At 63.0% G+C, this 23505-nt stretch overlaps 1 protein-coding gene and 1 long non-coding RNA gene across 10 annotated transcripts in view; one reads left to right on the top strand and one right to left on the bottom strand.

Moving 5' to 3' along the window:
* The window catches only part of BAHCC1 (BAH domain and coiled-coil containing 1), a 77062-nt gene extending 60439 nt beyond the window's left edge, over positions 1-16623 (top strand). For 8 of the 9 annotated variants that reach the window (XM_070561336.1, XM_070561340.1, XM_070561343.1 and 5 more), the window contains 18 exons: positions 2542-2643; positions 3294-3493; positions 3632-3768; positions 4139-4267; positions 6379-6499; positions 7242-7534; positions 8336-8514; positions 8603-8904; positions 9134-9241; positions 9327-9477; positions 9559-9673; positions 9773-9848; positions 9973-10081; positions 10835-10954; positions 11114-11290; positions 11407-12587; positions 13527-13763; positions 14326-16623. In XM_070561336.1, the coding sequence (XP_070417437.1) occupies positions 2542-2643; positions 3294-3493; positions 3632-3768; positions 4139-4267; positions 6379-6499; positions 7242-7534; positions 8336-8514; positions 8603-8904; positions 9134-9241; positions 9327-9477; positions 9559-9673; positions 9773-9848; positions 9973-10081; positions 10835-10954; positions 11114-11290; positions 11407-12587; positions 13527-13763; positions 14326-14532 (3944 nt within the window). In that variant the 3' untranslated portion in view covers positions 14533-16623. The remainder of the gene's footprint in view (positions 1-2541; positions 2644-3293; positions 3494-3631; positions 3769-4138; positions 4268-6378; positions 6500-7241; positions 7535-8335; positions 8515-8602; positions 8905-9133; positions 9242-9326; positions 9478-9558; positions 9674-9772; positions 9849-9972; positions 10082-10834; positions 10955-11113; positions 11291-11406; positions 12588-13526; positions 13764-14325) is intronic. The other variant, XM_070561342.1, reaches the window with a different exon arrangement.
* Positions 4941-6494, bottom strand: LOC139073992 (uncharacterized). The gene is made up of 2 exons (XR_011523250.1): positions 6359-6494; positions 4941-6044 (listed from the first exon to the last, which is right to left on the bottom strand). It is a non-coding gene; the product is annotated as an uncharacterized lncRNA (long non-coding RNA).
* Positions 16624-23505: the final 6882 nt, after the last annotated feature.

Here is a 23505-nt window from a genome sequence, read left to right as displayed (position 1 = left end):
GGAAGAACCCAACACAGTCCTCAGACTTGCCCACTTGTTTTCCCAACACGTGAAGCTCTCTGCTGCCCGTTGCCAGCCTCTGGCGCCTGTTGTGCTGCGTGGAGATAAAGTGAATGTTCCTGTAAAGTTAATTTCCCTGAAGGCCTCTGTGTCCCTCCTCTCCTGTCTGCCTGCACAGGGTCCCCGCTGTGCCGAGGGGAGTAAGCCGGGGAGCCCCAGTAGGGCCTCGTTTGGGGCTTAGGGCTGTAGGGTGAGGCGGGGGTGCCCCGGGCAGGGCCTGTGCTGCTGGGACCCACGTGTGAGTGTCTCTGGCATGAGGCTGCTCCCAGCGGATGCCGGTGCCGTGTGTGTGGCCACCCGGTCTGTGCGTGTGAATGCCTGCTGGACCGGCGCCCATTCATTGAATGAATGCTCACGTGGAGACCACGTGTGTCCCGCTGTGGGGGTTGCAGCTGCCAGCCCAGGCCAGGCGCTGCCATCACCAGGGTGTGTGGACCAAGAGAGGGGCCACAGCCAGGTCTCCACCCCATGCTCCCCTCCTGTCACCCGCGGGCCCCCACCCTCCCTCTGTCCCAGTGAATTGTCTGGTCTGCACAGCCTCCCAGCTCCAGAGCTGTTCCATGCAAGTGCAGTGACCGCTTTGCCTGAAATTAATTAGATCGGCTCCTTTCTCCGAGCGAACAAACAGCAGGACTCAGAGGGAGAAATTGGGAGAACTCGGATCAGGGGCCGAGTGAGACAGGGAGCAGAGAGAGAGGTGTGAAGATCCCAGAAACAGCAGGGTTTCCTGTTGCTTCCTCCTCAGAGGGGACCCCCTAAAGTACTCCCCCAGGCTGGACAGAGCAACTGGTGAAAGGCCGGGTGGGGGTCCCAGAGAGGTGGGAGGAGGTAACTGGGTTCAGAGAGGCGATGTGGCCCTCGGCTCTGTGGCTCTTGGCTCCATGGCCGGGCCGTGGTTAGAGCCCCAGCCTGTTTGCTCTTGGGCTGGGGCCCGTCCCACGCTCACTGACCTGAGCACCCAGGGCCCCTCATAGCACCCCCTCCCCCTTCTGGGCAGGCCTCTGCCAAGGGACCCTTGACTTGCCCCCACCTGGGCTCAGAGCCAGGGAGCTCGGTGGGTGAGCTGCCCCCAAACCCCCATCCCAGCTGCAGGGACTCAGGCCCCAGACAGATGGAGCCCTGGGGTGGGGGTGAGTGGGACACTTCTGTTTGGCCTTGGATGGTGAGGCCCGAGGGCAGGGGCTGGGCCCTGAGCGCCCAGAAGGCCCTGCTTTGCTCTTGGAGGAGCTGCCTGGAGATGTGGTGCCCCTCGGCCTCCCATCCATCCTGGGATTTGGGGAAGCCCAAATTCCCTTGGCAGAGGCCTGCCTGGGGTGGGGAGCACTATGAGGGGCTCTGGGCACCCTCTCCCTCCCAGGTGTGGATGGCCCTTCTTTCCTGAGTGAGCCTAAAACCAGGATGGGCTGCCCCAAGATCCCACCCGGGATCAAAGCCCCCAGACCTCCCTGCTTTGAACTGCCCTGCCCCCCGCCCCCCAACCTTCCCCCCGGCCAACCCCCTGGCCTTCTCCCTGGCCCACTGGCCAGGCACGGCTGTGGGGAGGAAGCCTGCGTCTCGGCCATTGTCTCTGTCTGTGACGCCCGCTGCCTGCCTGGGCAGCCCTACAAGGTCCCACGTCTTTTCACGCAGCCCTGGGGATAGGGGTTTGAGACCCCTGGGGCTTGGGAGCGGGTCTATTATCGGCTCTCCCCACTGCCCCCCAGACTAGAGAGCCAGGCTGGGTGGTGTTTGGAGCCCAGAGCAGGGCCCTCCCCCAACCCCTCCATGCCCCCTCTCTGCCCTCTCCCTGCACCCACCCTCCTCCCAGGCTCACCCTCAGGACTGCACAATCTCAACAGGCTTCGCCTGAGGGAGGTGGGGCTTGGGGAGGACTGAGGGAGGCGAGGAGAGGGGCTTCTGAGTGCTCACAGTGACCCCAAGAGATGGGAAGACCGTGCAGAACTTCCTGCTGAAATGAGGCTAGCAGATAGCCCTGCCCTGGCTGCGGGTGGCAGGAGCAGCTCAGCTCGCCAGGAGGAGAGGGCCCCCTCAGCCCCCATTTTCAGGGCACCTTTGACCCAGCAGCCCATCTCTGGGCTGAGGGTCTCCTGTGGTCTTGGCCCAGAACCAGTGTCCAGAGCTTTGAGCTTCCAGCGTCCGCCCTGCGGCTTTGTGCCGTTGTGGAGGTGGTGCACCTCACAGCTCCATCCGTGGCATCGGCCAGGCACTTCCACCTTTGTGGGGAGGCGCTCTGAAACCACATGGTTCCCCTCCTCTGCATTCAATTCATTTGTTTATCTATATCAGTGTGACTCGTGAATTCTTATTCTCTTTAATCTGTTGTAATTTGTGGCTGTCACCATTTATTTTGATGACCGAATTGTCTCACATTTGCCCCATGGAGCCCCTTTGGCTGGCCCATGTGTGCCCATGTGTGCCTGTCTTTCTCTGAGCACTTCCTGTGTTCCGGGCTCACCCATACCTCCACTGCCCTGGAATCAGCCGTCTCCCCAAGGAGCCAGTTCTCTTCTTCAGGAGGCCAAGACCACGGCATTAGGTGTGCTCCTGGCTACTCGAGTGTCGTGCGCCCAGGCCCACTAGGAGGTCAGAGCTAGCTGTATGTTCTGGGAAACACGACTGCTCACTGGCACCTCCAGCTCCAGGTGCCCTGTCTAACCCCCAGGGCTCTTCCTGGTGGGCTCCCCTCCCTAGCTGTGGCTCCTCCAGGGATCAGCCTGTCCATGTGCACCAAGCGCCCCATCTCTGCTGCCACCGCATCCCCGTGGTTGCACTTGGGTCCCAAGTCTCCATTCCAGGACTCTCTCCTGAATGGATGCTGCCTCCGCTGCCCTTTGACCCTGCACTGGGCCATCCCTCCCCACCCCGCTAGGGCTGTGATGCTCCAGGTTTTCATGAAGCCAGGAGTGGGTGCACATGCATGGGCAGTGTCTGTTAGAAGTGTAACAAGCTGCGTGACTTTACTAGGTTTGAGGTCTGTCTGGAGGGGTTGTGCCATCCCAGCTGGCCTGGCCCACAGTAGCCAAAGGGGACTTCTCCCCAGGCAGAGGCCAGCCCCGGGCCCCATCTTGCTGTTCCTGGCCACCTCACCCTCATCCTTGGTCCTCACTTCTCAGGGAGCAGGGCAGCCCCAGGGGTCTGGGCCATGCTGAGATGCAGGCTGGCATCCAGAACCTCCTTAAGGAACAGTGCGTGTCCGCCACCCGCACACACTCTGATCTTCATGTCCCCCGCAGAGGAGGAGGATGTCCTGGCTTTCAACCTGCAGCGCCTGGCCACGCTGGCCTCAGCCTGGTCCCTGGTGGAGGCCGCTGGCCTGGACAGCCCTGCCTCCTCAGCCCAGCCCCTTGCTGCCGACCCCCGCAGGGCTCCCACGCTCACCCCCCGCATGCAGATCCTGCAGCGCAAGGACACCTGGACCCCCAAGACCAAGCCTGTGAGTGGGGGACCCTGGTTGCCCCCATAGCCCAGTGCCCTGAGCCCGGGGGGACCTTGAGCACCCAGGCCGGCCGCCCACTTGCCACGTCGTGAGGCCCTGACGGGGCTCATGAGCTCCTGTGCTCCTGCCCACCAGGTATGCCCACTGAAGGCCGCCATCGACCGGCTAGACACGCAGGAGGTGGAGATGCGCATGCAGCTGGCAGAGCTGCAGCGGCGCTACAAGGAGAAGCAGCGGGAGCTGGCCCGCCTGCAGCGCAGGCATGACCACGAGTACGCCTGGGGTCGGGGGGGCAGGCACGTGTGATTCAGGCTCCCGGACAGATGTGGGTACAGCCCAGCCCAGGGCACCTCCTTGTAGGCAGGGAGCACCCTGGTGGACCGGCTGAGCTGGTCAGAAGCTGGGGCCTGGGAGGGTCCGTTGAGGCAGCAGGATGATGAGCTGTTCACCCAGCAGAGAAACCAAGTCAGGGCGGGGGGTCCAGGTGGGAGAACTGCCAGCAGAGGCTGGTGCAGCCTCCCTGGGTCAAGTCTTGGGAGGGCCTGCCCCCCGCAGCTCCCCAAGGGCAGTGCCCTCTCCTGGATCCCCATCCGGGAGCCAGAGTGGGCATAAGTCTCAGACCGCCTCTCCTGTGGCCCCCAGGAGAGAGGAGAGCTCGAGGAGCCCTGCCAGGCGAGGGCCGGGCCGGCCAAGGAAGCGCAAATACTCCAGCTTGCTGCCTGCCCTGCGAGCCAGCGGCCCACTCCCCAGGGGCGACGGCAAGAAGGTCAAGTGAGTCCTGGGTGCGGGGCGGCCACGGGGTGCCTCAGGCCAGCGGGTACGTGGTGGGGCTGGCGCTGGGCTCCTCTCTGGCTCCCCAGCTGCCCCCACTTCACAGCTCCTCCTGAACACCCAGCATTCCCTCTCGGAACGCTGGGCCACAGTGACCACCCAGCAGACGGAGCCCAGGCCAGACGTCCCCTTCCCTCTGCCCACTGTCAGCACTCGACCCCACCTGGGCTCCTTTCCTCTTGGAAGTCACTGTGAGCCCGGAGGGCGGCCACACCACCTCCACACACCCGGCCGTGGCCAGGGCTGTGGCATGGCCCCACCCACGCCGCGGCCTGTGGCCCGGCGCCCTCGAGCGTGAGGCGGCGTTGCGTAAAAGCCTCTTTATCTGCGCTGTATAAAGTCGTTGGTCACGCTGCGGTGCTGCTCACGGCTGCCGAGCGATGTTATTATCCATTACCCGCCCGGCAGAGTCGTTGGCGCACTCCCGGGCCTGGTATAATTGTCCTTCTCGGCTACAAATTGCCTCTCCCGGCAGGCCCATTTGCATAAATCCTCCGAGCTCCTCCAAACACGATTGGCGCGCGCGTGTGCGCACTGCATCAATCCTGATGATTCGGTAATAATAGTTAAATCGGCACTAAATGGTTCCTTCAATTAAGACAGAGGCAAAAAATTAATCTCGGGGCTTTATGTCACAAAACATTAGCAAACGCAGAGAAGGGTACAGGGAGGGGTTTGCGTCGGCTGCGGGTGGTGGCGGGGAGGCGCCATATGGCCGGGGGGCCTCCCCGAGCTGTCCCTCCGCCCTGCCCAGGTGTTACCTGGCAGGGGGCTCCAGGGGTCCCCCTTTGAGAACCGGCCAGCGCAGTGGGGGCTGCTGGCTAGGGTGGTGACCACCGATGCCAGGGTCTGGCCAGGGGCCCTGTTGGGAAGCCCCTGGCGAGGCTGCCCCACACTGTGCTCTAGCCCACCTGGCATGAAGCCCCCAACCCTGGAAGCCCATCCTGCTGTTCACTTGCAGCCACTTTCTCCACTGACCCTAGAAGCCGGGCCGTGGCTGGAGGGCAGTGGCCTCAGGACAGGGAAGGAAACCAAGTCCAGGGAGTTTCCTTCCTAAGGATCAGGGCTCCCTCTCGCCACCTCCCCGTGTTGGGTTCCTACACTCCCCATCCCCCTGTGGGGCCCTGCCCTGCAGGGCTGCTGGCAGTTGGGCCCAGGCAGGAAGTGGGAGGGCTGGGGCCTGGGGGCCAAGCATGGCTGCAGGGCCCCGCTTCCTGCCCAGCCTCCTCCCTGGCTGGGAAGGGGAAGGGGAACTTCCGGCCACATGGGCCGGGGCCAGGCCAGGGCTCTCAGCTTCCATCTGTGACTCGTTTTCATTAACGCCGTGTTGGCGGAGGAGGGGGCAAGTGAGAGGTCAGCCCCCGTCTAGCATAGGACAGCAAATACAGGCATCTCCCCGCTCACACATGTGGGACATGGGGAAACTGAGGCTCAGTACTGGCAGCTTCCCGGATCCCGTCTGAGAGCTGGGCGGGGGGTACAGGGTTCCCTCCCTCAAGACGCTGAATTGAGGGCAGAGGATGGAGCTCTGAGGGGTCTGAGCCCAGCAGAGCATCCCCTGGGGACCCCCTGGGGACTGGGAGGCAGAGCTTCCCTGGTGGCTGCCGCCACCCTCTTCCTGGCAGTGGCTGTGATGATAGAGGCGGCCGCATTCTCAGGAGCCTTTCCCAGCGCCTTCTTCCTGATTTGGTAGCAGGTGGTTCCCTAGGGCCTCAGCCTAGCAGAGAGGCACAGTTGTTACTGTCTCAATCTTCCAGTGGAAAGACTGAGGCTACAGACCCGGTCACACAGTGGCCCAGCCAGCCACGGAGCCCTGGCTCCTGAGCCCAGGGCTGCGCCTCCAGTCAGAGAGCCGAGGGTCTGGCTGGGAGGCAGGTGCCCAGGGGGGCTGAGTACTGGCAGAGGGGGGTCTCCCAGACATGCAGCTGCACCATGTGACCCCCCCCCCGGGGTGCCCTGGCTGCCGCCACAGGAACCGTTTGGGGACAAGGCCCAGGGCGCCCAGGTGTGCCTGCGTCTGGCCTCACTCACCTGTGCCCCTGCGCCCCCAGAGCCATGCGGTCCAGCCTGAGCCTGCTGTGTGCTGAGCTGCGGGGCGGCAGCGATGAGCCCACGAAGAAGCGGAGCCGACTGGAAAAGGGCGTCCGTGTGAGCCTGCAGCCCGCCCCTGTGGTGAGTCCCAGGTCCGCCCTCGGGCTCAGGGTGCGGGATGTGGAAGAGACAGGGCCTGAGCCCACGGGGACACTGCCACCCTACTCTGCACCAGCACCCAGCTGGGCTGCCACTGTTCAGATGAGCAAACCAAGGCCCAGCATACTTCAGGACCTCAGCAGAGGCTGGCCTCTGACCCTGCGGGTGGGACAAGGAGCTGGTTATGCTCTGTGACCCCCTCAGCTCACAAAGGCAGAAGGAACAGGAAGGCAGAGGAACCCCAGGGTACAGAGAGGATCTCAGGAGTGGGTCCATGGAGTCCACGGGGCCTGGTGCACACCTGGTGTAGTGCAGGCTGATGGCAACTGCCCCTGCCCTGGGGTGGGCTGGCCCTCAGGTGCCAGCATGCATTCCTTCTCTGTGCAGGGGGCGCCTCCCGCCCCTTCTCTATCCCAGGGTCCGGGGAGGGACAGGTGAGGGGCGGGTCTGAGCATGATATCACTTTGCCCATCCCTCCCAGAGCACACACAGCCCCCTGGGCCCTTGGCCTCCCTCCCCCTAGCCTGAGTAGGGGAGGCGGGGGGTGGCTGTGGGGTGGGGGACGGGACAGGCACAATTGTAGGCTCCAATGGGCAGGCCCTGTGCCCCTGGGCCAGAAGCTGTCTTGGCCCTTTGGAGGGCAATGCCAAGGAAAGTGACACCTTCCGAGCATGGCTTGGGGTGAGGGCCCCAGTGAGTGCAGCTGCTGCCTGCCCATTTGCAGGAGAAGGTTCGGTGCAAGAAAAGCAGTAGTCAGGGCGAGCTGGTGTCCGCAGTGGCCCACAAGGTGGCCCAGCTGAAGCCGAAAGTCAAGAACAAGGGGCTGCCCACCACCCTCAGTCCCTTCCGGCGGAAAGAGGCTGCCCCAGGTGGGCGAATTCGGAAGAAGTTGTCTCGAGCCCAGAGCACTACAGTGTCTGGGGCAGCCCGGCACCCACAGCCCGACGGTGACGGCAGCAGGGAGACACCCAAGTTCCCTGCCCAGCCGGCAGAGGCCACGGCACTCGAGGCAGGCAAGTCATTGGTCTGAGCGTGGCAGCCAGGACCTCCGGGCCGTGGTCCCTTGGAGGCTGGGGGAGAAGGCGGGCAGAGGCTAGGACAGCCTCAGGAGCCAGGTCAGGGCTCATGGGGTTGCTGGACCCAGGGAGGACCTCCTGCTGGCACGGGCAGGGGAAGAAGACCTCGCCCCAGGGCAGAGCACAGAGGTCTCTCTGCCCTACCCCCACATCAGGGCAAAGAGGAGGAAAGAGGCCCCTGGATGCATCCTGGAAAGGGGGCTAAAAATAGCCCTTCTGCTGCCCAGCCTGCCTTCCTGCAGCGTCCGGCCATGCTGACCTGGAGGGGTTATCAGGCCCCCAGCAAACACACATGTCCAGAAACAGGAGCCTGGAAAAATAGACGCTTCCTCCCCTCGAGCCCCTGCCTCCCCAGGTCTCCCCTGAGAAGGAACAAAGGGAGGGAAAGAGGAAGCAGGAAGTGGGAGGCCATTTGACGGGAGGACTACAGAAAGGGGGAGGGGCTGCCCTGGGGAAAGCTCCCCAAGCTGGCAGGGAGGGCACCCCGCTGCCCAGGGTATAAGAAAGGAAAAGGGAGGCAGGGAGAAGGGCAGAGAGGTGCCTCCCCTTCCCATCCCCATCCCCCCTCCACAGGACGCCTGGCCAGGTGCCTGCCCCCAGAGCTGCCCCAGGGATGACAGTGACAGGGCCCCACTCAGCCCCCAGCATATCCACACAAGAACGGTCAGCTCCCCTGATTCCAGCCCAAAATGGTGCTGCTCTGACGCCAGGTCACCCGGACCCTCCACCTCCCCCCAGGCAGTGGCTATGACAGTGAGACCTGCGAGGGTCTCTTAGGGACAGAGGCACCCCCCAAGGAGCCTGGGCTGGCTCTGCATGCTGGGGCCAGTGTGGCTGCGCTGGGGCCCTCGCCCTCCTCCGTGGTCAAGATGGAAGCCAACCAGAAAGCCAAGAAGAAGAAAGAGCGACAGGGCTTGCTGGGTAAGCAGGCGCAAGGGCAGCTGGGGTCAGCCTGGCCAGCAGGACCCCACAGCTGGGACCCTTGCGATCGCCCCCCTCCCTCCTACAGGGGCCTGCCGCCTGTCCAGCCCAGAGAGCGAGGTCAAGATCAAGAGGCGGGCGGTGAAGGCCAAGGTGGGCACCAAGCTGGAGCGGGCCCCGGGGCGCAGGCCCCCAGGCGCGCCAGGCAAGAAGAAGGCCAAGGGTAAGGCCAAAGGTGGCCTGCGGGCAGAGCCGGGGTCCACCCCCAGCAGGGACGCCCTCTTCAGCCCCACCCGGGCCTTTACCTGCCGCGAGGAGGGCAGCAAGCTAGCCAGCGAGCGCCTCAAGAGAGCCACACGCAAGAGCACAATGCTGCAGCCAGGACTGCGGGTGAGGGCCAGCCGGCACCCCACAGTCAGTGGGCACCCTCCCAAGGGTTCTGGGCCCAGCAGGGTGGGTACCAGATGCAAAAGACCTTGGGGACCTCGCTTCACCCTCTCCTTGCTGAGTCACAGCCTGGGGCTCACACTCGGGGTCAGCACAAGTCATACCCTGGGCCGGCCACCAGCTGGGAGCTGGTGCCACCCTCACCTCAGTCCCTTCCCACCTGCCCCAACAGCGGAAGAACGGGGCCCTGTCCATCGCCCTGTCGCCCCGCAATGCCAAGGCCATCCTGGGGAGGGGCAGGAAGGTGGCCAAGGTGAAAAACAAGGCCAGCGGCAAGCAGGTAGCGTCCCCCACCCCTGGGGTCCGGCTGGGGCACAGACCTCTCCCACAGCCCCCAGAGGGAGCTGACCCCTCTGGCCCCCCAGGGCAAGGGCCGGGCGGTGAGCCGGCTACTGGAGAGCTTCGCAGTGGAGGACGACTTCGAGTTTGACGACAGCAGCAGCTTCTCGGAGGAGGAGGAGGAGGACGAGGAGGGGCCCAGTGGCCCCCTGAGCGCAGAGCAGAGCGCCGCCCTGGGTGAGTGGCGGGAGGAGCACTGAGGGGCGGGGAGAAGCGGGGGCGGGCAGAGGCCAGGTGCTGACACCACGGTCCCCCCAGCACGTTCGTGCACCATCCACAAGGAGGACCTGCAGGACGGGCTGGCTGTGCTTATCCCCAAGGAAGACAGTCTGCTGTATGCGGGCAGCGTCAGGACCCTGCAGCCCCCGGACATGTGAGGCCCGGGTGTAGCTGGGGAGAGGGACGCGGGCCGTGGCCTCCATGGGTGGCCGTGGATGCGCAGGCCCCTTCACACTCCCCCAACACCTCTCAGCTACAGCATCGTCATCGAGGGTGAGAGAGGCAACCGGCAAAGGATCTACTCACTGGAGCAGCTGCTGCAGGAGGCGGTAAGGGGACAGCCCCCGCTCGGCCTGCTGCCCAGGGGAGGTGGCCTGGCTGCACGAAGCCCGTCGTGGTGCCCTTGGCCCAGCCCTGCCCACTCAGGGCTTGCCGCCCCTGCTATTCCCGCAGGTTCTCGATGTCCGGCCGCAGTCCAGCCGGTACCTTCCCCCCGGTACGAGGGTCTGCGCCTACTGGAGCCAGAAGTCGCGTTGCCTGTACCCAGGCAACGTGGTCCGAGGTAAGCTGCAGCCAAGGCCCCCAGCCAGGCTGATCAGCTCCTCTCCTCAAGCAGAGCTGCAGATGAGGCCACCTTGAGGCCCCCAGAGAGCCGGGGGAGGGGCTCCTGCCTCTCGGGTGGGGGGCGCCTCCCACCAGCCCTGCTTCCCAGGCCGAGCCAAGGCAGGCAGAGCTGACAGTGGGGTCAGCTCCTCCGTCACCAGGAAAGGCCAGGGGGTACTTGGGGTAGAGACAGGGTGGGGAGCTCTGGCTCTCCAGAAGGCCTGGCAGGGAAGGGGACCCAGAGCCCCGGTCCTGGGGATCATGAACTGGTACATGGGCACCAGCTCCCCTGGGGTGAATCCTCCTGACCTGCCAGGCAGGGGATGTGGGGCCCCTGGGGTCTGATGGGCAGGTGGGCGGGCAGGAGGCCTCCAGGCAGGCCTCAGCCAGGGGTGTATTTGCACACATGCACGTGTGTGTTGGGGGAGGTTTGGGCTCCGAATCCTTGTGTGCATGCCCCAGGGTGGGGGTGATGGATGGCGGTAATATTGTCGCTCCAGCCACAGCGCAGGAGGCAGAGGGGAGGCCGTCTGCTTCCCGCTGTGGCACCTCCAAGGTGGAATGTGATCAGGGAGCAGAATCTGCCCAGCGTCATTTGTCAGGCGCCTGGGAGCCCATCCTGTCATCCTACCGTCCCGGCCACCTGGCCGCCAGGGAGAGCCCTGTGGGTCCTGAGCAGAGGGCCACATGCTCAGATGGGCCCCGTCCCCAGGCGCCTCCAGTGACGAGGAGGAGGACCTGGACTCAGTGGTGGTGGAGTTTGACGACGGGGACACCGGCCACATCGCCGTCTCCAACATCAGGCTGCTGCCTCCGGACTTCAAGATCCAGTGTGAGCCCTAGGGCCGCGGTGGGAGGCCTCTCACTGCCTGGTCAGCCCCACGCCGGGGTCGGGCTGGGCCTCCCCTGGGTCCAGACAGACTCCCGAGGAGGGTCGAGAGGAGGCCGTCACCCCACGGCACAGTGCTGAGGCCGCCCGTCCACTCTGCAGGCACAGAGCCCTCGCCGGCCCTGCTGGTGTCCAGCAGCTGCCGGAGGACTAAGAAAACTTCCTGCGAGGCCCCCCCACCCAGCGAGGCCACCGCCCCCAACCTGTCACCCAAGGCACATGACAGCCCTGAGGCCTCGAAGACCCCCGGGAAGAAATCCATCAGCAAAGACAAAGCTGGTACTCGAGGGGCTCCTGAGAACCCGGGTGGGGATGCACCCTCGGGGTGGGGCAGGGGGCCAGGAGCTGGGAGGGGTGGGCAGACGGTCCCTCTGACCCTACCTGGCCTCCCCCAGGCAAAGCAGAGCTGCTAACCTCAGGTGCCAAGCCCCCCTCAGGGGCCTCAGACCACTTCCTGGCCCGCCGGGGCAGCCCTCTGCTGAGCTGGTCGGCAGTGGCACAGACCAAGCGGAAGGCAGTGGCCGCAGCGACGGCGGGCGGCAAGGGGCCGGGCGTGCTGCAGAACCTCTTCCAGCTCAACGGCAGCGCCAAGAAGCTGCGGGCCCGCGAGGCGCTGTTCCCTGTGCACAGCGTGGCCACGCCCGTGTTCGGCAATGGTTTCCGTGCCGACTCCTTCAGCAGCCTGGCCAGCTCCTACGCGCCCTTCGTCGGCGCGGGCGGGCCGGGCCTGCCCGGGGGCGCCCACAAGCTGCTGCGGGCCAAGAAAGCCGAGCGGGCCGAGGCCGAGAAGGGCGGGCGGCGGCGGGCGGGCGGCGAGTTCCTGGTCAAGCTGGACCACGAGGGCGTGACCTCCCCCAAGAATAAGAACTGCAAAGCACTGCTCGTGGGCGACAAGGACCTCGGGCCCAAGCTGGGGCGGCCCCTGCCCAGCCCAGGCTACGCACACCCAGCCCTCGTGGGCAAGGACAGGAAGGGCCGGGCACCCGTCCACCCATTGCCCGTGGGGCTGGCGCTGCGCAAGTTCACGGGCCAGGCCGAGTACACGCTACCCTGCGACAGTGACTGCCACAGCTCCTACTCGGACGAGGAGGAGGACGAGCCCGGGCTGGCCCCCGGTGTGCCCTCCCGCTTCCTCGCCCGCCTATCCGTGTCCTCCTCCTCCTCGGGCTCGTCCACCTCCTCCTCCTCGGGCTCCCTGTCCACCTCCAGCCTCTGCTCCTCGGACGACGAGGGCTCCTCCTACAGCTCGGACGATGAGGACCCGGCCCTGCTGCTGCAGACCTGCCTCACCCACCCAGTGCCCGCCCTCCTGGCCCAGCCTGAGGCCCTGCGTGCCAAGGGCAGCGGCCCCCACGCGCATGCCCAGCGCTGCTTCCTGTCCCGGGCCGCGGTGGCCAGCGGGGGCGCGGGCCCCAGCGGCAGCAAATCCAAGCTCAAGCGCAAGGAGGCCATGAGCTTCTCCAAAGCCAAAGAGCTTTCCCGGAGGCAACGGCTGCCCTCCGTGGAGAACCGGCCAAAGATCTCAGCCTTCCTGCCCGCCCGGCAGCTCTGGAAGTGGTCGGGGAGCCCCACGCAGGTGGGTGGGCCATCTCCCTGTGGGCAGAGGCCCAGTGGGGAACCCTGGTGCCCTGCGAAGCTGGCACGTGTTCCTGCTCCTCAGCTCCCTCTCTCTCTCTCTCTCTCTCTCTCTCTCTCTCTCTCGTTTTGGGGTTTATTCTATTCAATTTCAACGGAAAAAATTAGGAAACTCAAGGGAAGAACAAACACCCACCCATGATCCAAGGAGGCAGATGACCACTGTCTCAATTTCACCTCCAAGTCCTTGCCTTTGCCTATATGATCATGTGAATAAAGTTTGCACTGGGGCACGTACCCTGTGTTTTGTCCTGCCTGTGGCAGTTGCGCTTGTCCACAGTCCACAGTGTTGCATTGAGCTTCTTTTCATGTTGATGAACAACACAGCCAGCTTTGGGAGGGCTTCAAAATACCACCGCACGGATGCAAACGTTGTCTTTGCCAACGTTCTATGGGTGAACATGTAGTTGTTCAAGGTTTTTGCCCTTGTAGACGACGCTGCAGGGAACAGCTCACGGTTTTGCCCTTGTAGATGACACTGTAGTGGACAGCTCATGTTTTTGCCCTTGTAGATGATGCTCCAGTGGACAGCTCATGTTTTTGCCCTTGTAGACGACGCTCCAGTGGACGGCTCATAGTTTTACCCTCTCTGCCTTCAGATCCCACGTTCCTTTAGTTGGTTCAGTCTTGATGTCATGACCTGGTGGGCAGGGTAGACCCAGGCATGGCTGACCTCATCCTGGACCCATGGCTTGGTGGCCTTCCTCTGGCAGTTGTCTTGCCCTCACAGGTGCCCACGCACACACAGTCACACACGAAACATGCCGTCTGTCCCTCCTGCTCTGTCTCTGTCATTCTGTCTCCTGCACCTCCCAGCCACCGCCGGTCCCCGAGGCTTGGGCCCCCGTCAGCCCTCTGCTTCTGGTTGTCTCCCCTGCAGAGGCGGGGCATGAAGGGGAAAGCCAGGAAGCTGTTCTACAAGGCCATCGTCCGGGGCAAGGAGACGCTGCGCGTCGGGGACTGCGCCGTCTTCCTGTCGGCCGGGCGGCCCCACCTGCCCTACGTCGGCCGCATCGAGAGCATGTGGGAGTCGTGGGGCAGCAACATGGTCGTGAGGGTCAAGTGGTTCTACCACCCGGAGGAGACCAAGCTGGGGAAGCGGCAGAGCGACGGGAAGGTGAGGCCCCTGGGGTGCTGTGGGCAGGTGGGGATTCTGGGGGATCCAGAGCCAAAACAAGGGGAGTGGTCAACTCGGAGGCCCCTCCCCACCCCCACCCCTCAAAGCCTCCCTGCCCAGGGTGGCCACAGGCCCCGGAGGAAGCAAGGCAGCTGAGGGCTCGTGCCCTGGAACCCCGGTCCCTCCCCAGCTGCACCTCCTCCCTGGCTCTCCGTGAAATGGGTGATGACTTCACCTCGTGGGGGGGCTATGCCCCACAGCAGCAAGTGGCACCAAGCAGGTCTCATCCGAGGCAGCGCCTCTCTGCCCCATGGCCCTCTGCTCCCTGCCTCCCAATGCCAGCCTGAGACAGAAACGTCCCCCGTGCCCTCTCTGCTCTGCCCTGAGGAGAGCTTGGGTCTGCAGACAGTGCAGGAACAAGTGTCCCTCCGACTCCGCCTGGCTGCCCAGCGAAGAGGCTGCTTAGTCTAGGGACCCTTCCACAGCCAAGGGATCGGGTGGGGTGCACTGGCCGAGGCCGGCCGCCGACCCCGAGTGCTCCTCGCCCTCCTGGCCCCCACAGAACGCGCTGTACCAGTCCTGCCACGAGGACGAGAATGACGTGCAGACCATCTCCCACAAGTGCCAGGTCGTGGGGCGTGAGCAGTACGAGCAGATGACGCGGAGCCGCAAGTACCAGGACCGGCGGGACCTCTACTACCTGGCGGGCACCTACGACCCCACCACGGGGCGCCTGGTGACGGCCGACGGCGTGCCCATCTTGTGCTGAGCCTGCGCCCGGCTGGCCCGCGGAGGCCCTGCCCGCCCAGCGGTGCCCGGGGCGCGGAGCCGCGAGGACGCAGACAGGCAGCAGCCAGCCCCGCACCCCAAGGGGCGAGTCTGAGCAAATATGCAAACCCACCAGGCGAGACCTAGGCTTTTTTACTATTTTCCCTGGAAAGAGAGCTCTGGGCCTCGGATCCAGTCCCACCCTGTCTGCTGCGGAGGGTCGGCTGTGGCCCACCGGCCGCCGCGCTCTCTTTTCCCGCCGGCAGTTCACGAGAGATTAGAATCCAAGCCATATTTTCCCTAGTACCTCCGACTGTCTCCCACCAGGGAAAGCAGAAATCAGGTGTGTTGTCTATTTATTTCTCTCTGTAAATATTGTATTTCTGCGGGGAAGTTTTACGGAAAAAAAAGTGGAAAAGGATTTTCCCCACACGTGATGAGAGTGTGTGCGTGCGTGTGCGTGTGTGTGTAGAGATTTTGTTCTGGGGGGTTTTCTTTGAAAATGCACTGTTTTCCTCAGCATAGCTGAGTTCCAACTGGGGCATCTGTGATGACAGAGGCAGCTGAGGGTGGGGGGCGGGGGGCTGGAGGCCATAGGAGGGGTTGAATGGGACCCCTGGTGACACCCGCTGATCTCTTCGGGGGACTGTATAAGACGAAAGTCACACAAGTTTATTTCCTTTTAACTCATCTCCTAGGAAAAAAAGTTCTGGGGGGAGATTCAATAATGAGGGTCCTTTGGGGAGAGAAGGGATCCCAGAAGCTAAAATGAAAGCCAGGATCAGCTGGGCCCCCAGCCCAGGAGTGTGACAGCAGCCATACGTATCTTACCTCTGTTTAAAAAAAAGCAAAAATGAACAAATATTTTGAAGTACCGATATGAAAAAGTGATGTTTTGATTTTATTTCCTGAGTATTCCAAGTTACTGTTGATTTCTTTTCCGATGGCCAGTTTGTCCAGTGTCCACTCAGAGCAGGGAAGGGACTGGCCCCCGCCAACACACGTGGAGGTTTCCTGCGGCCACTTGGCAGGGCGAATAGCTTGTTGGGCTAGTGTTGGGAGCAGGGAGCGAGGGCCCCTCCTGCTCGCCTGAGCCCACACCCTGACCCTGAGTGTAGGGAGCTCCCCTCCGCCCAGTGCCCTGGGCACCAGACCCTCAGCGCCACCCCAGGAACCCCAGAGAACATGTCACCCTTCACTTGTCCCATGGCCAAGAGGGACAGACAGGGCAAGCCGGACCTGTAGCCCCACAGACCTTGTCCCCAAAACTCACCAAGGGCCATGTGTTCCCATGTCTCACCTCCCCGGGGCTCCCCTGGCCCCACCAGGAGCCCCAGGAAAGCCCCCCAAGCTAGCCACTGCTCCTTAGGACGAGTTCTCATGTGACCCACAGCCCAGGTGCCCAGGAAACAAGGCGTGGCAGCAGGTGCCGGCACCGCAACCTGGGCCCTCAGCCCCCCTTTCTTTCTGACCAGGAGACCAGAAAACCGTCCCGGCCCCCCCGGAGGGCCCTCCTCCCACTCCCGGCGGCTCCATGGGAAGTGCAGGGATGGGGAGGGGCCCCTGGACCCCAGCTTGCCCTCCGCCCGACGCTCCCCTTTGTCTGGCCGAGTGCAATATTTCATTCCTGGTGGGGGCGTCCCGGTGGCATCCGCTGGCCGAGGGGCTGCCAGGGCCGGGGAAGCAGGAAGATGCGGAAGGGGAAGACGCGCCCTGCTCCGCGTGGGGACAGCCCAGCCGCGAAGCGCAGCCCAGGGCTGCTTTCACCCCGAGCACCCAGCAAAGGGAACACGCCCCCACCCCGGGTCTCCGCTATCCTGTCCTGTCCTCTCTCCTCCCCCATCTGTGTCTGTACGTGTGGATGGTGTGGCCCCTCCCCCAACCGTGGTTAAACCTGGCAGAAGCTCCCCTATTGTAAATGTGTAAACGAAGAGGATGGTTGGGTTTTTTTCAATGTAAACACTAAAAACAAACAAACAAAAAAAAAAACACAAAGGTTTTATGAACAGCAAACTCTATGTAAAGGCATTTTAGTATTAAATTTTCTATTGATAACTTGCTTAAGAATAAATATATGAACTATTGTACAGTTTTCGGTGGTCTGGAATCCTAATTGTGCCTCAGGGTCTGTGTGCATGTCGCACGGTGACTCCCTGGAGCCCCAGAGATTTGGGGGGTCTCAGCAGACACGCCCAAGCCCCGGGCCTGGGGCGTCTCAGCCAGGCCTGCCGCCTGTTGGGCGGAGCGGAGCCCCTCCAGGCACCGGCCTCAGGCCCGTGAGAGGGACGTCCATCCAGAATGGGTCTGGGGCGGCCGGGCCTCTGAAGGTCTGTATAGATCTCACCAGATGTCGGTCAGATGTCCAGCATGAACCAGTCCATGTGGCCAGGGCAGACGCCCCTGGAGGTGAGAAGGGGAGGGTCAGCCCGCAAAGGCACAAGCACAAGGAGGAAGGGTGGTCCCCAAAGTTCTGTGGCCTGCAGAGGGAATGGCGTGGGCCGACCAAACAGCAGACACCATCCTCAAGGAGAGCATGAATTTATTCATTCAACAAACATTTTGTTGACTGACAACTGCGCATGGGGTAATAAATAAACAACGCCCCTGATTGTCAGATGGAGAGTTGACACCCCAAGCTTGGGGGTTTCAGGAAGAGGGGTGCAAAAGGGGGCTGAGAAGCCAGGCCAATGCACCGCCCCCCCCAGCTAGAGAGAGCCCCATCCAGTGAGGCTGCAGGCCCTGAGGTCTTTCCGGGAAGCCTGCCACTCAGCCAGGCAGGGCCCGAGGGAGGGAGACCCCAGCTGGGAGTGGGGACCTTGGTAAGTGGACTCTGGGTCAGGGCAGGTATGCAGGGGCAAGGTCAGCGCAAGGAGTGGGGCTGTGACCCAGACACAGACCCACCCCCCCAGGTGCATAAGGAGCTGCTGGTCCGCCATCAAATTGAGAGCACTCCCTCTACAACCCAGGGCTCAGAGTTGGAGGAACCAGACTGGCACCTGGGGGAGGTGCTGGCACCCAGAGAAAGGCTCTAAGGGGTGGAGGGCAGGACCGTGGGTCGGGGGGCTGGCTGGACAACAAGGAGGACCGCCAATGGGCCCAGGAATGGGGGCCGGTGGGGTGAGCCAGGAGTCAGGTGACTGCTGGAACACAGAGGGTCGGACCTCGCCCTGAGGAACTCTGCAGGGGGCAGCAGTGGGCACTGAGGTAGGACACATAGCCTGGCCTCCACTGGCCCCTCCTCCCTGGGACACCCTGGCCCCACTGCGACCTGACCCACCTAGCCCTGCTCATTCCCCCAGCCCCACCCTCTCCTCCCCAACCCCCTCTGGTTGCCTCCTTTCCCCCCTTCCCTCTTCCCGCCTTAATTCAGACAGGGTGGCCCTTGCCTTCCAGAACCTCCTGCCCCCCAGAACAGCGCCTGGGCAAGGGACAAGGGTGGGCACGTGAGGCTGCAGAGCCCCAAGGGTTAAACATGCGGGACTGTGCTTTGATCAAGACAAACGAGCCATGATGTGAAACACTGAAGCAAGATGGATGATGGCACTGGGGGAGCGAGATCAATAAAAGTGATGTTTTATCAGGGAGAAATGACAACCTGGCCCATCGCAATTTGTTTTTAATACCACAAACCAATTGGGGACAAGAGGCTTTAATTGTTCGTGCCCTGGCCTGGGTGAGGTGGCCAGGGGGCTGGGCAGGGACGGGGGAGAGGTCGGCTCTGCCGCCCAGCCAGCAAGGGGTCACCTGGGCACTCAGCTGGCCAAAGGCAGGTGGTCGGTCGGGCCCCTGGCAGCCTCCTGAGTCTGTGCAGCTGCACGAGGCTGTGCCAGGTGAGGAGGGACCCACCTCCAGGGCCCCTGGGTGCCCACTGAGGAAGTGGACAGAGGAGGCACCAAGGAGAGTGACTCTGAAAGGCTCCCTTTCCTCCCACCAGGAACCCAGGGGTCTCGACCTCCATGCTCCATTCCCGCTGCCCCCTGCTGTCACCTCGTCCCATTCCCCAGGGGCCGCAGGGACAAGCCAGCACCCCTCCAAAGCCGTTTCTCCTCTAAAATTCAAGCCTTCTGCCCCCTTCCCCGGACACCTGCCTCAGGCCGCTAGCTCAGATATGGGCTGCTGGGTGGATGAGCTCCCCTAGACAACCAGGCTGGGGGGTCATTAAAGCCCACGCCCCCACTCAGTGCCCTCCCAGGGCCAGAGGCCCACCACGAGGAGCACCAAGAGGGTGGAGCGACTTGGCCTCCCTCAGAGAGAAGGCCAGGTGGAAGGGAGGCCTGCAGGGTGAGGCGGCGGTGGGTCTGCGGCGGCGGTCGGTCTGTGGCCTGGGGCGCCCCATCTCAGGCCTCAGAGTGCTTGTCTGTGAAATGGGTCCCCAACTTTTGCCTGCCGATGAGATGGGGGTGAGGTGCCCGGGAGGCAGCAGAAGGCATTTGCAGCCCCGCGGGCGGGCAGGCCCTTTCCCTGGTCCTCACACCACTGCCCCCGGGTAGGAAGGGCCAGCACTTTCTTGCTGCCCCAACACTGTCCTGGCTGTCAGTGACCAGGGCTCGCAGTGTGGGGACACACACAGGGCCCCGGGCTGGACACACTGGAGCCAGATTCCACGCCCCTGTCTGGCTCAGGGGCGCGGCTCTTCCCCACCTAGGGATTCCTCAGGGCCCAGGAAGCTGCCCCAGCAACTCCACCAAGGGTCACCGCAGCCTCCCTGGGGGCTCAGGCCAGGGATTCACGGGGGCTTCCCTAGGGGCGCACAAGGGGGACTGCCTGCCCTCCTCTGACAAGTTCGAGGAGTCATCGGCGTGTCAGGTCTGCATCCACCTGCCCTGCCCCCCATGTAAAGAAGGATCCCTGGTGGAGTCCCCAAAGCCGTGGACACACCTCCCTCCCTCACACTAGCCAGGGACCCCACAGGTCCGCAAGGGCCGTGGAGCCCCCGTGCAGCCCCCAGCCCAGCCCTGAGGATGGCAGGAGGGTGGGGGCTGCTGAGACAAAGAGCACCAGAGGAAGAGAAAGGAAAGGCAGCCCCAAGCTTCCAGGAGGGGTGAGAAGAGAAGCGGGGGCCAAGGAGGGGCTCTGAGCAGTGATGGGGGAGGGGTGCCAACACCCCTCCTTCCCTCCCACCCCTACTCCCTCCTCCCACCCCGGCTGCCCTGGAACTCAGAAGTTCAGACACACTACTCGTTTGTCAAGCTCTGCATGCCCCCAAGGTCCTGGGCCCCAGGGAGAGAGTCTCCGTCAGACTCACTAGGGACCAGACCCCTGGGAGGTGTGGGGATGAACAGGGTGGCTGTGGGCCATCATGGACAGCCCTGGGACCCCTTTTCTTCAGCCTCCTCACCAGGAGCCCAGACTAGCTCTAGTGGTACCAACGAGCCAGGTCGGTGTCTCAAGGCAGGGCGGATTCGTCACACCTGGCCAGCCAGGCCGGGACAGGGAGCGGCAGCTGCGGGACACGAGAATCATCAGGCTGTAAACCTGACAGTCGGGGAGGGGCAGGGACTCGCCTGTTCAGACTCCTGACTCAGTGTTCTGCAAGCTTGACCTCCCCTCTGCAGGGCCTCGGGTCCTCACCCCGCACCCTCAGGAGTGTTGCAGGAGCCCAGCTGAGGCAGAAAGAGGACAGGGCAGCTTCCAAACCCCCCGTCTGTGTCTGGTGCCCTATGGAGGGGATCAAGTCTGTCGCCAGAGCTCTCCAGGCATCAATTTTGAAGTTCGGAGCCCACTTGAATCCCGACGGCTGGGATTCCCCAAACAGGAAGCAGAGGCCATCCCTGAAGAGCGTCCAAAGAACTGTCGTAATCACCGCTTCGCTGCTGAGCCGACCAAGAGCAAGCCACTCGGAGCCCAGAGAAGGGCTAGGAAGGCGCACGACGCACAGCGAGGCACTCATTTGTTTTCTTAAGTTCAACGTCCCCCTGACAACATCCTTTGCCCCTTTCTTTCGCTTAGCTTGAGTTCTCAGGTGCTCTCCATCACATGCTGCCCCAAGTTCAGAGTTAGCGGGACCACTCGCATGGGTGTTTCCTGTCTGATTTTGCAGGGTTCCCGAGGCTGAGTGCATCTGTCTGCAGAAAGAAAAGGCAAGGGACTGAGCCAGCACACTAGGCTCGCGGGCCAATGCCTGCTGTTCAGGGGAACCTTCACTGGTCCTGTTTCCCTCAACGGAGAGGGACAGCGGGCTCCTGATGATACCCAGGGCTGGCGGGGAAGCTGCCAACACCTCCAGTCTACTCCAAACATCCAGGAACCAGTTATCCTGCCCATCAGAGAAAGGCACAGCCCACATCTTTCTCAACCCCTGCAGATGTGATCTGCTGCTGGCAGGAACACAACTTGCTTCTGTCTGTCCACCCATCCACCCATTGTCTGTCATTTCAACAAGTATGGACTGAAGACCTACTTTGTGCTGGGCCCTGTGCCAGGCACGGGGATGCAGTGCCAGGGGATTGCACAAAGTTCCCACCCTCCAGGAGCTCGGAGCCCAGCAGGGAAGAAGGCTGGTACAGAAGCCAAGGCATCCAGCAAGCCCAGAGCTCCATGGAGAAGCTGTGCTGGAGGGCACCGGGCAGGGCCCCTCCTTAGCACAGAGCGTCTGCGGGCCAAGAAATCCAGGTCAAGGACCCCGGGAGGGGAGCAATCCTGCTCCTCTCACAGGAAACTCAGCCCCCGGCAGAAAGCACTTCTGGGAGCAACTGCAGCTGCTTCTTTTAACTGGTTTAATCTGAAGAAAAAAGTTCCAGCTAAAGCAGCTTTCAGAGGAAGGGAGGACCAGGGGGTTTGCCAAGTGGGAACCATCTTCCATTGGCATCAACTCAGAAAATAGTGACACGGGAGAACAACCTCCAGGCCTGGGCCCTCTACCCTGGGGTAGGCTGACCCCGAGGCCAGTAGGAACTCGGCTGTGCTGAGCCTGGGGGTGGGGGCTGGGGCTCCACTGAGATCAAGCCTCCAGATGCCGGTGGGGTGGGTTCAACCCAAGGCCCCCCGCAGCCCCTCTCCCCTAAGGTTCCCAGCAGTGAGGAGCCCCGGGCTCCCGAGCCCTTCCTGCGGAGATGGAATGGTCTAGAGGCCTCCTCACAATTTGGTTTGCTGAGAGGGGAAAGTTAAAACCACCCTTTTTATTTGGGAGGCTTTGAACAAGTTTAAGATCTTGCCCCTTGTCAGGAAATCTGTTTTCACTTATAAGAAACAGACTCGGGCCGGCAGCAAGCAGGGCGAGCGCGGCCGCGCCGCACTGACAGGGTAATTACATTTTCACCACCGGCCCTGCCGCCACCCCCGGTCCCGGGCGGCGCACTCCGGCCCGGGGATCCCCACGGCCCCGCGACGGCCCCTCTCTTGGGGAGCCCGCTGGACGCGGGCTGGAAGCAGGTATGGAGGGACCCTGACAGGAAGGAGACGCGTGCCACTGCCAGGGACAGGCCAGCCGGGACGGCCTCCGCCCAGGCTTCCGGAGAATTCCGTGGGAGCAGCAGGGAAGCCACGCGGCCACAGCCCCCGGGCCCCCTGGGCTACTGGCGCCGCCTGCCGAGCAGCAAAGCCCGCGAGGGCCGCTTGAGGCCACTGTTACGGGGCCCAGAGACCCCTCCGTCCGAGAAACAGCCTCCTCTGAGGCCCGTGCCCAAGGATGGTCGCCCGAGACCCCTCCGCGAACACACAAGGCCCCGCGGGCGCCATGCCGCCCTCTGGTCACATGACCACGGCTGGGCCAATGGGGGGGGGGGGCGGCCTCTGCCCCGTTCGCCACAGCGATTGGCTTTGAGCTGGGCACGTGGCCCCGGCTAAGCCAATCAGGGTGTGCCCGTGGGTTCTCAGGCAGGCCCGAGGCGCGAGTGCAGTCTGCCTGGGTAGCCAGGTGTGATGCCAGCCCGAGCCGGTGGTGCCTGCGGTAAAGTGGGCCTGTGTCTCCTGGCTTGGTACTGGGCTCCAGCAGACGGAACCCCTGACCCTAATGGAGTCAGCAGATAAAATACAGCACGCCCTGTTTAATTTGACAGATAAACAATGAAGAACTTCTAGTATAACTATGGTCCAGGCAGTATTCGGGATATACTTATACTAAAAATTATTCGTTGTTCATCTGAAATTTAAATTTACCCCGACGTCCTATATTTATTTGCTACTGTGGGACAACGGGTTGACCTTGAAACCCAACTGTTCAAAATAAACTGGGTGCTCCCCAGCCCACCTGGCCATAAGCAGGTGCACCCAGCAGGTGTCCCTCATGGGGCAGGAAGGTGCACGCGGAAGAGGCCAAGCAGGCCCGTAGGCACAGGAGCCTCTGGAGCTCACTCCTGCCACAGGAGCCCAAACCCACCACCTCTGCGAAGCCACGTGATCTGCTGCCTAACAAAGAAGCAGCTGGGTTTATAGATGGCTCGGTAGGCGCCAGCCCAGCCCAGGTGGACCACAGTGCCATTACAACCCTGCCTTGCAGGACAGTCCCCCCAGGGGGCTGAACATTGAGCATCGGTCTGGATGTCCAAGGCTGGGGTCTACACAGGGTCCTGGGCAGTGCCTGGTCATGTGGCCAGACGTGAGGGACTTGGAAGAAGCAAACGACAGATGAGTCCAGGAGGTTCGAGGAGGAGGAGAGTGGACAGACACTGTGGACTATGCCCAGAGGCCAAGCATCTTCCCGCCCACGTAAAGGTCATCAGAGGCCCACTGCAGATGAGTTCTTAACGGTCAAGTGCGCACATGACCTACCCCAGAGCTGCCCGTCATCTCCTCTCCGCCCGGTCAGCCTCGGCCTTGCTCAGTGCGCTCACGCAAAGAGCACAGTGGGTGGGCGGGCAGGATATGCCCGGAGACTCCCCGTGAACCTTCCCTCCCGGTGGCTGACCTAGATCCCCACTGACGAACGCCCAGTTGTCAGCAGCAACAGACCTCACATCCCGGCCGTGGTACTGTGCCTCACGGGAACCAAGCAGCCGTGCAGTGGCAGGTTGATTACTTTGGGCCCCTCCACCAT

The sequence above is a fragment of the Equus przewalskii genome, chromosome 10, assembly GCF_037783145.1.
Source record: "Equus przewalskii isolate Varuska chromosome 10, EquPr2, whole genome shotgun sequence".
In the NCBI taxonomy this organism is placed as follows: Eukaryota; Metazoa; Chordata; class Mammalia; order Perissodactyla; family Equidae; genus Equus; species Equus przewalskii.
The sequence above is the reverse complement of the archived record's forward strand: the minus strand, read 5'-3'. Positions and strand labels throughout refer to the sequence as shown.